This window comes from Tubulanus polymorphus, chromosome 5 (assembly GCF_964204645.1).
Source record: "Tubulanus polymorphus chromosome 5, tnTubPoly1.2, whole genome shotgun sequence".
In the NCBI taxonomy this organism is placed as follows: Eukaryota; Metazoa; Nemertea; class Palaeonemertea; order Tubulaniformes; family Tubulanidae; genus Tubulanus; species Tubulanus polymorphus.
The window spans coordinates 17941041-17953458 of NC_134029.1; the positions used below are offsets into that span (position 1 = coordinate 17941041).

Here is a 12418-nt window from a genome sequence, read left to right on the forward strand (position 1 = left end):
GTATTCTATATTGCAGGATTTTCCTCAATCTTGAGGTTACCGCACAACCAGTAAAGAAGACAATGAAAGGAAAGTTTGCCTTAAGGATTGAATACAACGCATATGAATGTAACTTACCAGTTGCTCGAATGAAATCGTCATAGAGCTCAAATGTAAGTAAAGGTTCTGGTAATTCGCGATAATAAGCTTTCATAACAGCTGTTAACACATGGATCGGATATTCTTCTAACATATCAATAGCGGACAGCAAATCTATAATAATAATCATAATAATTCAATGATCAATGAAGTTAACTATTTAAGGGATAATTATAAGTCAGTGGTTAACTGCGTGTGAGATTATTACATCCAGAAACGGCCAAGACATTTATCAGTCAAGTTTTTCTGAGTTGGACGAGGTTTCCTGTAACAAGTCACTCGCGGTTTATTTTCCATTGTACCAACCTTCATTGATAAGTTTCTTCAGTGTTTTAATTCTAACAGCGGAACCAGCTTTTCGGTAAATTCCCTCGGTATATAAACCATTGATTTCTATTGCACTAATGAGACGCTCCACGATCTCGGGAATTTTCACAGATTCTGATAATTGCAGTAATAACGGAACACCAAACACACCTGTTAGTTGAACCTGCAAATTCAAGGGATGACTATGATTTCAGTTAATGTTGCGGCACTTTGATGTACATTCCTATTTACATTTCAGGGGTCAGATTGATGAACTAGAAATTTCAAATTTTTGCACATCCTAACGATAAGCTTTTTCTAATTTTTTTCACAACAAAATACCTGGACCCTTTCATTCTTACCGGGTATATTCTATTCTACATTTTTCAAGATTTTTTAGAATTTTTCATATCAAGCACAACGACAAAGCCTGAAGCGATTACTGATAATAATCAGAACAGATTAAAATGAAATGTCGTCAATTTTAACACAGCTTATGCTAAAATTCCGAGCTCAACGATATGTGGGATAAAAAGTTGATCAAAGACTCTTTGCTTGAATTCTTTGCACATTCTCATGATTTTTGTAAGATTTTTCAATTTCAAAGGTTTTTCACATTTTCTCAGGTATAAAAGTGGATATCCATTCTTTCCACATCCATCTTAACATTTCTATCGATGCTCACCTCAACACCGGAACTTTTACACGAAGTTAAAAACCTTGGCAGACACTTTTTATGACAGGTAAATTTACAAACTGAAATGAGAATCATTAGGTATTACACTGACGAGCCGGTTGTGCAATTAACGATTAAAGAATCAATGTATAGAAGTTGAATGACTAAATTAATCTAACTAAATCAGCAAACTGAAATAGGAAACTAGCCAATGGACAAAAATGCAAAATACAACAATATATGAGTATATGAACTTACTTTGGCATGACATGCCTTTTTCCTTTATGGACCAGACTAGAGAATTACATAACTCACAAAACGTGGGTATATTAAACTGTACAACTACGAATCTATGACCGAGGTGTTCCTTTAAAATAAAAAAATAGCACAATATTAAAGATCGCTAACACTCATTAATTGCTCATCCTCATCATCATCGTTATCAACATTATCACTTACTAGAACGTCCTCTTCTTTCTTTTTCTTTTTCTCCTTTTTCTTCCGCTCCGGTTTGTCGTCTCGTTTTTGGTCGCGTTTCTTCAAGAATTCGTCGATGAAACCGCGAAATGCGTTCAGAGCCAGAGTTTTCGATGAATCCAACTCGGCTTCGTCCTCCAATTCTAAATTCTTCTGTAAAACTTGCTCGAAATTCACCATCAGTTCGCGGTACTTGACGTTGTAATTATTTTTGTCCTGGAAAGAAAGGAACTCCTTCAAAAAATGGTTTCAAAGAGTGACCGCATATAACTGCTATGTAATACACGTATCATTGGATGGTTGTATTTCCATCATGGTTACTATTGGGATCTAGACTATTATGTAACTAAGCTAAGTAAAATATAGAACTATCTACTGGGTAACCAAATTTTCTTACGTTATCCCCCCTCCCTGGCAGTAAAATTAATACTGGCATCCTTCATTTGAAATGGATTCATGCCGGTCAAATCTAATATTAATCAGAATAAGAGGATATTGGCTTTTGTTTCTAAATACGAAGCGTTTCAGTATTTTAACAACACTGCAATGGAAATCATTAGATCACCTTTCCTTTCATAAACAACACACTTTGTACATTCTGATAGGCCATTTTCAACCTATATTATCGGCTAGATTTTTTCTAGATGGAAATCCAGAGAAAAAATAAATAAATTTCTTACCTGCATAGCTAACGATTTCAGGCTAATCAGAGTGTTAGTGTGGAAATCTTTTAAAGCGGCTTTGAAAACTTTGTCAAATTTACTATCAAGCCGACCGCAGTCTTCACTAATACTGACCAACTGGAAAAAAAATCAAATCAATTCAGAAAATATCCATTTTTTCTCCTCTTAAAACATGGTATTCTTTTCTAAAGCGTGTCATTATATTCTTATATTTCTATCATCATCTCATTTGAAGTTCACTTTAAAAAGAAGATCAAAAATCAGAATACAAAAATTGTGAAATGAAAGAAGGGGCAATTGGAAATATGAACAGACCTTGTCTCAATGAGGACCCGCTCCCCAGCTTTCCAGTGGTGTGCACATCAAAACGACAGCTCATTGAAAATTTACTCATCAAACTTTCATCGAGATGTTTCATCTACCACATGAAAAATTTGGCAAACCATGTCTCTTGGTGGACTCAGATTGACCGGGTTCAAATAGTGCAATTCACCATACATAGAATTTGAGGCATCAGGGATAGATTTCAATTGAAATTAAGAAAATCCCATACAATTGTTGCCACCTGATGCATCTGCACCTGTGCCACAAGCTGAATCTTCAATTGCCGCAGTTGACTGCGGAGTCCTCTTTTTAATGATTCGAGATTCACTGTGAAAGTTTCAATGCAGGGTAACGATAATCTTTCCTCTTTCAAATTCCCAATAAAAGCAGGAGTTTCCCTATTTTCTGATGAACGGCAGTAGAAAAGACCAGAGAGTTGTTATCTTGACACACCCGAGTAGTAAGCTAGCCCAGAAAATATTCCAACTTTCAGCTTATATATCTTTATAGGAATCTTAAAATTTACCATATGAAATGAATATTGCAAAAATGTTGAGTTCTGATGAGAAATGTGGAGACCACAATACTCGCGCATAATAAACACCATTTCCCAGTATTTTCAAGGGTTTTATCAGATTTCCTATGTTTTCCCCGAGAGAAATCAATTCTGCGTTTTTTCCAGAATCATGGTCACCACGTGAACATACCTTTGCGAATATAAACTTATCAATTTCCTCCAATTCGTCAATATCCCGTACGAATAAATCATTTGAATATTGCCACTGTTGCGTTCCCGTTTTGCTCCAGTTATTTTTCGCTTCTTTACTGTCCCGTTCGTCCTTGTCCTTGATCTTTCTGCTGCCTTGACGCTTTTTCGGTTTGCGATTCTCTTTGAACTCATTCGTCTCATCCGACTCTGGTATGTTCAAATCGTTGTCGGCCAAAATCGTGCGTTTCGTCGGGGATGAAGCAAACGGCGATGGAATATTGCCCAAAGGTAGAACTGCTACACCCACTGTGTTAATGAGAAGTAGTAGCATGTATATAGATACATCTAAAAACACGTTTTGTCTGTTGTAATTACTAGGATAGACTCCTTTCTTCGTACTGGTAATGCTGGTGAATTTTACAAAATTCTGTCGGGAAAGACTCTCAATTTCCCTAAAACTCATTCCCACTGCTATGAACTAAGGTGGCGTCTACTCTATTATTATTCACAATATTATCGGTATGTAATCCATTCAGAAAATTTTGTCCATTTTTTTTAATGTACATAGTGGAATATTCAACAGTATATCCATGAATTTATGAGTATTTCACAAATAGTATTTAGAACCTAAGGTATAGTGGTCAATAAAGCTAGAAGAGTTCCAAAACAATACGTCTAAATAAAAAGCACCGTAAATGTGCACCACATTCATAGCATCGCTGGTGAAGGTTAAGCAAGAACTCATCAAATTTTTTTTCTCAAACAAAATTTACAAAAACAACACGCCTTTCAGAAATTTCAACTTGAGAAGGATTGTTTACGTTTTTCAGATCAATCTCATTGCAGTCTGCTTAACTCAATGAATACGTTAAGCGGCTGTCAGCGGTTCGCCGGTATTTACCGTTGCATACGCAAAGCCGCTGAGAGCGGCTTTCATGACGTCACAAATGTAAACACTGCCTACGTTTGAACTGCACGTGATCTTAACCAATCAGAATACAAGTAAACAATATTATCATAAATTATGTTAGGGAAGTCCATGGAATCCCGTACGCGACGCGTCATAGACACTATTGATCATGGGAAGTACCAGAGGGGGAATCCCTTGTTAACCAAAATGGCGGAAATTCCGTATGCTGCGCGAGATTTTTAATTTCGGTATTCCGGAGTGAATGAGTTAAGGAGAGTACTTACAGTCTTGAGGTCGCCTGGGAGTTCCCGCAGTAGATTCATCCATAGACATACTATCATCATGTTTCCTACCTGTTGAAATATTCAGAAAAATGCTCCTTAAAAAGTTTATGGTTTAGCCATAAAGTAGGTTTTTGTTTCTATTTCAATTTAACATGGTTATTTATGTCATACGAGTTTCATCTTTCAAAAAGTTTCTACATGTTTCATCTACAAGTCATGCAAAATACGTCCTATGCGTCTCACTTGGATATACCAGGGCTAGCTAAAATATGCATTTCTGATGAGTACTGTGCCCTCCTTACCACCCCAGATGACATCCGGGGAGTGGAGGTGTATAGAAAAATTATTGTCGATCAATCCAAAAATAGTGAATATTGGCAGAAACCACAGAAAAGGGTACAGTACTTGAAGGGAATACAGATACCCAGTAAGGAGGTATAGGTGTTCATGCGTGAAATAATCTTTTATGCATTTTAATATTATCTGGAAGGGACCGGGGCCAGATGCTCAAGAGTTGATTAAGTTGATTGGAATCACTCATCTCTTGGATGAATAACCAACAACTATGGTGGCTGATAAGGGCCATAGCGAAAAATTTCTGGTATGCAAATCAGGACGCCAGAACGAAAAAAAAACGTTGAAATTTCTCTTAAAATCCGTTTTTGGCATGCCAAAACAAAGACTATTCCGTTTTGGCGGGGGCGGATTTTTAGGGAAATTTCGACATTTTTCGTTGTTTTGGCGGGGCACCAAAACGGAATAATCTTTGTTTTGGCGCGCCAAAACAGATTATTAGAGAAATTTCGACGGCCAAAACGGATTTTAAAAGATAATTTGACCTTTCTTTTCGTTTTGGCGTTCTGGCACCCTAATTCGGATACCAGGTATTTTATGACATGTAATCCCAGGTCACTAAGTCTATCTTGCCGGCTTTGAGCTGATGATTGAATCCTTGAATTGGAAGAAAGGGTGATCTGAGCCTTTGGGATGTACAAGGTGGCCATTCCAATGGCACTGGCATTTCATTATGTACGCCTCAATGCCAGCGCAGCTACATTTACCAAGGATGGTGGTGTTTGACATAAAATCCCTCAACTTGATGCTATTGATCTTATATATCTTATCAATCTTATATAAATTTGATGACTTGTTTGACAAAGTTTCCATTTGGGAGCATAAAAATCCAGTTCGAAGTTCATTGAAAATAAACTAATTTTCACTATGTATAACTGTGTGCATTGTCGCGCCATCTGGTGTGTGCCGGTACCCCATTGTCAGTTTTCCACTAGTGAACTCTTGAGCAACTGATCCTAGATGGTCTAAGCGATCTGAAAAGGCTTACACCTTTTTCTTTGTGTTTCCCTATAAATGCCAATCTGTTTACTCGAATATCAGTAATAATGGAGCATGCTGAGTCTGAATAGATTTTCTTTTTTTCTCACTGTCCGAATAAGTAATTCTTTTTTTTTCCACTAAAACTGGCTGTAACGAAGCGGATTTTTAGCGTAACAAACCTCGGTGACGTTTGGTTAATAAACGTTGGCGTAACTTCATCATTTGGAGGCATAACCTCGACCAAGATAAATGCCCTAAAAATTTCATCGAATCTTAATTTTCAAATGATCTAACCAAGGTCATCACAGAGGCCCAAAAAATCACGAATGATATATTGGTCGTCAATTACTAGATTATAACACTTGAAGCAGTGTATGATATACCATCATTATACGTGTACCAACTTTTTCTATAATGCTTAATGCCTACAACAAATGGAAAAAGTGCTTCTTCAAGGGATACAGTTAGATTACCATTGAGATGTGCAAAATGTGAGGAGCCAAGTGAAAGTGTCCACCCAACATTGAGTCAATAGGATAATAAAATCAAGAAATTTTCAGCATATTCTGTCAAAATCTGCGCGAATGTGACCATACTTTCATCATTACCCTAACGTATCTATAACTGTACCTATAATCTCTCCCTGGGGAGATATAACAATCATATTTCTATTACTAGCACACAGGTGCGACATATCATGCCAGAATGCCCAATTGCTCCTAGATGGAGGGAGGCAATAACGATAAATGTCTTGTCCAGGGACACTATAGTATTTGTTGGGGTTCAAACCGACAACCGGACATCTAAAGAGTTGAACGCTCTAACCAATTACACAGTTTGCTTTCCAAGGACTTGATTGCACTGAACTAGCAAAGTGATCTATTTGATCACAAATGCAGTTCAATGATAATTGCTGGTTTCTTCCAAAATCCTAATCAATGAAAATTTCCTCTTAATATTTGTTTAGTACATAATGCATAATATGGATACATTGGTTAGTACGAATATAATTGAATGAGGGAAAGGCATGCTCCTAGTAAACAAGGGAGCAAACTGAACTTTTTAATTGATTAGTGTTTCAAAAGTTCCTCATTGATATAATTTTCAATATTCAGGAAATTTACCGATAGTATTCATCTTGTGGTAAAACATTATTTAATACGCCTATTTGAGACGGCATCTGACAGAATATTTCATGGAGGGGTGAACTTGATCCTCAACAAAGCTAGTAAGTCACAAACGTTTTCAATATAACGTGCCCTCTGTCAACTTAAAGAGGTCTTCCAGCTGAGGTTTTATCACTTATGGACACTGTCTATAAATAAAGCTGTTTTTAAATGACTTTGAGGACTTTAAATTTTCTTGGCATTTTCTACAATAAATTTGATGGCAATTCTTGAATAATTTTGTGACTTTGTGGCAATCTAGTTTATCCATGTTACCAGGTAGGTATGATAATTATAAATTCAACCATATTTAAGGGGAAATTACGTTTTTATTGCAACAATACAAATGGCTAATTGGCATAATACAGGATACCACACACATAGGCATAACATTATCGCCAATAAGAGCAATAGTGGTATTTTCCAGATTGCAAAAATAGCAAACTTTAAATGTCTATTACTACGTACAGGAGTAACAGGAATGTTTTACGGAAATCATAACTCAATGTTTGATCTGTGAGTGGTAAAGTATCACATGGCAATAATCGCACAATGAATAGGTATGGTACAGAAGACAAGTATCGATTTTGTGACCAAGTTATTTCTGGATTGGTCTCCAGAGCCAAAATCAGGACATTGTCTTAAATCCTGATTGGTGCAATGATAGTGTGTTCTGGTCTGTCGATAAGACTACCATGAAATCGTCAGCTTCACTCTCAAAGTTTACCACAAAATGAGCACGAATGATCGATAAGTGATATTTGAAAAATTAATGAAGAAAGAACCTCAGAAACAGGAGCGCCCTGGTATGTAACGAAACGAAACAACTGTTAGCAAGAAACGATATTATCAATTCAAACAACAAACAATGCCCGCCGATGCCAGCAACTCACATTCGCTCTGTTCTTGTAAATGTTTTTTCGACATACGACGATACCACGAGATTTTGGAGTAAGTATTCTTTACGAATACCGAACTCCTCGATGATTCTTCAGGAGAAGAAGAGTGAAAAAAAAAGAATAAATTCGTTGGCTTTGTTTTCGACAACGACGAAGACGACGATTTGAATGACCGAATCGCAGCGGTGACATGTTTGTTTTTGTAACACCCATGCGCGTGAAACAATGATGAAAACGAATAACCATCAAAACTGAACTGAAATAAAGCTAGCGTTTATCTAAAGTGGCCAGTTTCTCGCAGTTCCTAAAATACTCTAAGGCTATCCAGAAATTCTAGTCCCAAACTACAAATCTTTATATACCAATTTATTGAAAACTATAGGTCCAGGAATACCATGCCCACTAGGTTAGATGCTTGACAATCTCCTAATTTCAATATTCAACGCTTCCTGGTGAACAAATATAGAAACCAAAGACCTTGAAACTCAACACATTCAAAGAACATGTCATGAGCTATTTATCACTTGAACGTGATTACAAGCTATGCAAAGGTACCAATATAAACAGACAAAATTCATATAATTCAATATCTGAATCCCCCTAGGGGACATCGAAAAACTGGGAAATCCCAATCTTACACAAGGAGATGTGTCCTATGACAGAACCTATTTATCAATACTATCAAAATATCAAGACTAGAGGTTGAAACCTGTTGATATTTTCACCAAAAAAAAAAACATTTTCCATCTATGAACAAACCATAGAGAAGCTTAAGGCGTCAGAATGCAGGCCAAAAATGACTTTTTGCCACAACAAAGGTTACGGAATTATGTCCAATCGAGCCAATTTTTTCCAGATTATAGGTCCCAGAAACATTGACTTCAAAAAAGTGGGCCAAGTGAGCTAAAAATTAGATTCCAACAGGATTGACAGATGAACATGGGAAACTTCTAACAAACCATGTTGCCACTGAAGCTGCGCACTCTGGCTAGTGTGGCAGGGTTTCATACCATGACAAGTCTCAATGCTATCAGGTTCGAAACCCTGCCGGGTGGGCTGGGTGCTAATCAGTAACTAAACAGATAGCTCAAGATGGTTTTATGCCCATTGAAGCTTAAGCTCGCAAGGGTCAAGAAGCAAAGGGTATATCAACTAAATAAACTATAAGAAACGTATTACCATTAATCCCGAACTGCCAACCATTAATCCCGAACTGCAAAAACAGGATGGCAGGACTAACATCACAAAACTTCAATGAATTCAGTTCAAAATCGGGATTTGTGCTGATTTTATTGATGATTGATTGACAAAATGACCAAGTACTTCAAAGGAATGCTGGTAAAATTTTAATTGAAACCTAGAAGATATGGAAGCGTGGATTACTGAGTGGAGTCTTGTTTGACTAAGGTAGAATCCTTTATGTCCAATGTAGCATTGTAAGAATACAATTTTCTATCGACATTATGTGGCCATGATCATAATATATTCACTAAAAACATCCCTACAGAGACTATAGCCGCGATCACATGGAGACGTTTTGGCCTGGATCAGGCTCAAGTCAAATTTTGCCCGTGCCTAATGATCAGAGAGCGCGTTCACACATAAATCACTTACACAATACTAACCATTGCCATGACAAAACGAAGTGAGTCACCAGAAGCAATTCATACGCAATAATTTGACCCGTACTAAAATATGGCTTGGACCTGGTCCAATGTTTTAAGTCAGGTCAAACAGGCCCAACTGGCACCCGTGTAAAAGGTTGGCTTGGGCCCAATCTGAGCCTAAAAACGCCCATGTGATCTCAGCATATAACTAAATCTAGCTCTCCTAAGGAAATTAGGTATTCAAATGAGAAACTGGCCCGTGAATGATACAGGTTTAATAAGCAGATTGGACAGTTTCGACAAGGCAACCAATCCCGGTTCATTATAGACAATATGAATAGCTGAATGAGTAAAATTTTTGATGCAGGCAGAAAGACGTTGCCTCGCAAGAGTCTAAATACATCGATGTAGTAGCGTTTTTGTAAGTGATAAAACTCTCACCAAGACAACTTAAACCAATCCTAACAGCAGTATCTCGGCCTGAAGATATATAGTTGTAAATCACCAAAGAGCAAATAAAGTTTCATACAAAGTGCTTACTCATTTTAGATTTGATAGAAAAACATTTGATTTATAACATTCCAATTACGATTTAACATATCACTTTCTGAACCAGAAATAAGACTAAATCTGTGAAATGTAAAAAAAACTGTAGTTCATGGCTGGATTTTTCGATGAAAATTGAAGCAAGGCTACATATCTCAAAGCAACGCAATTCTATAACAGCTATTACAGGTGAACATATTGAGTTGAATCATGTTGACATCGTACTAATTGGGTGTCATATAATCTTAATGATGATTATTATGAATATCCCAGCAGGGATATTTCAAAACAACAGTATTACTGGATTACTGGGAGTTTAGAGTATCAAATGATTACAAAATCTCTTAAACATATAATCTTGTTGCAAATTGTAAGCTGATGGCATTCGAATATTTTACTGGCGACAAGTTCGGGACAAAACAAATCATGACCAGAAGGTGTCCTGAGATAGATATTTGCTGATTTGACTAATGTTGCCCTGCAGCATGAATTAATACACCATTCATAAGGTCTAGTCAAGACTTAGCAAACCCCACACCCCAATTACCCCTGGAAATTGTTTTTATTGGCATTTTTAGACTGGAAAAATGAGAAGAAAATGATGGGCTTTGTTAAAAACCTAGCATAATACGCCACCCTTTTCCGGCCCAGAAAAAAATTACGAATATATTCCTAGGGCATCCTCCCCGGCAGGGATTCGAATGTGTTGGCATCGAGACTGCCACGGTACGAAACTCTGCCACACTATCCGTGAAATTTGCCTCATTGATTATACAACAAGCAATCTGCGCACCCGTTCTAGTGAAGCCGGGTGCCGTGGCTGAGTCTAGCGATGCCATCATGTTGGAATTCCAAACAGGGAGGTTGTTCCAGGGGGGGGGTGTGCAGGGATAGCCACCTTTTGACTCGACGACATGTATTATATCATATAGGCCTATACAACGTTCAGATTGTGCTCACCTCCCATCATATTGCGTAGTCTATCTTTAGCTCGATGTAATGCGCTACGATGGCCGGACGCTGACGGCGGTAAGTTCACTGATTCCGAACTCGTATTGAGCAAGTCGTGTCTCTCCTGAGAGCGTTCGATAACGCCCTGCAACTCTAGACGGAACTTCGATCCGGGATATGTCAACGACATAGAAACACCTTCAGATTCGTCCTGTAAAAAAAAACAACATTCGCATGATTACTGGTTAAACACTTTCTGTGAATTTATTGGTACACTTGCAGATAAATTGAAATTTTTTGAAGATTCCACACCAGTGTTGAATAATCGGCATACCGCTTTAGTGCATCTACACTGCGACGCAGTGTATCGTTAGTTACTAATATTTCGTCATGTTTGCTATCAGGTGCAGCTATCTTTCAATCGAGATAAAAACATCAATACACCACAATGCGGTGTACTATAATAACTTATTTTTCATTTAATATCTACATATATGTTGATAGCGGAGGAAAAATGAAACAGTTAAATGAAGGTAGCAATGGGAGCCTTAGGTATTAGCAAAGTCCATCACTGATTTCTACACCACACAGCAGTGTAGACGCACTGAAAGGGTTAACATATCGACAAAGAATAATTCCCAAATTCAGATTTTGAAATTGAATCTGCGTTTAAGAAAATTGAACTGGTCGGTTTTTGATTTCATTTTAATGATGTCACAAAGCAAAATGTATAACATATATAAACATCGAAATAGATAAATGCCAGATTAAACAGCGTACAAGCGGAATCTATTTCACCAACCCCATGATCAATAAACAAAGGTAATCGTTGAAATAACAGGACGAAGCAGATCGAGAAACAACTGCCCACAGATTATCAAGAAGACCATAGCAATGATATGTACGGGGATTTACCTTATTAACTATATTTGAAAAATCAAATCAAACGTTAAGTCACGACACAAATGTAAAAACAGTTAATCTATAAATCATTGGTTAAAACTCATTCACGATTAGCGACAAGACATAGATAACATGCCATGCTTCTAAGGCCGGCGGCATAACGGAAGTCAGAAAACAAGAATTGTCTTTGTTCGGTACCAATATCCAGTTTCCATGCGAGGAAAAATAACATTATACAGCATTTCGCATGACTGAAATAGAACGTGCGAGTTGCCATTTGCTGATTCAGATGAACCAGAAAAGTAACTGGTATCAAAAGACAGTAGACCAAAAAACTTGTTTCGATGAAAAAATACTTTCAAAATCTAGCAGTGACTTAATCCAATAAACACCACCGACCAAAACAGTGTCTTTTCATTCACAGTAACAAATATACTGCATTTTGCTTCTATGAAAATTTTTGTTTTTCTGATTCTCGCCTGCCCTGGGCTTAAGAAGCCAATC

The 12418-nt window shown here is 37.3% G+C and overlaps 1 protein-coding gene across 5 annotated transcripts in view; it reads right to left on the bottom strand.

Annotated features, from left to right (window-relative positions):
• LOC141904907 (unconventional myosin-IXb-like) overlaps nt 1-12418 on the bottom strand; it is a 73636-nt gene that overhangs the window by 11245 nt on the left and 49973 nt on the right. For 4 of the 5 annotated variants that reach the window (XM_074793522.1, XM_074793518.1, XM_074793519.1 and 1 more), the window contains 10 exons: nt 11021-11222; nt 9956-9994; nt 4508-4576; nt 3312-3619; nt 2278-2397; nt 1580-1813; nt 1379-1487; nt 1130-1200; nt 445-628; nt 118-252 (listed from right to left, as the gene is read on the bottom strand). In XM_074793522.1, the coding sequence (XP_074649623.1) occupies nt 118-252; nt 445-628; nt 1130-1200; nt 1379-1487; nt 1580-1813; nt 2278-2397; nt 3312-3619; nt 4508-4576; nt 9956-9994; nt 11021-11222 (1471 nt within the window). The remainder of the gene's footprint in view (nt 1-117; nt 253-444; nt 629-1129; nt 1201-1378; nt 1488-1579; nt 1814-2277; nt 2398-3311; nt 3620-4507; nt 4577-9955; nt 9995-11020; nt 11223-12418) is intronic. The other variant, XM_074793520.1, reaches the window with a different exon arrangement.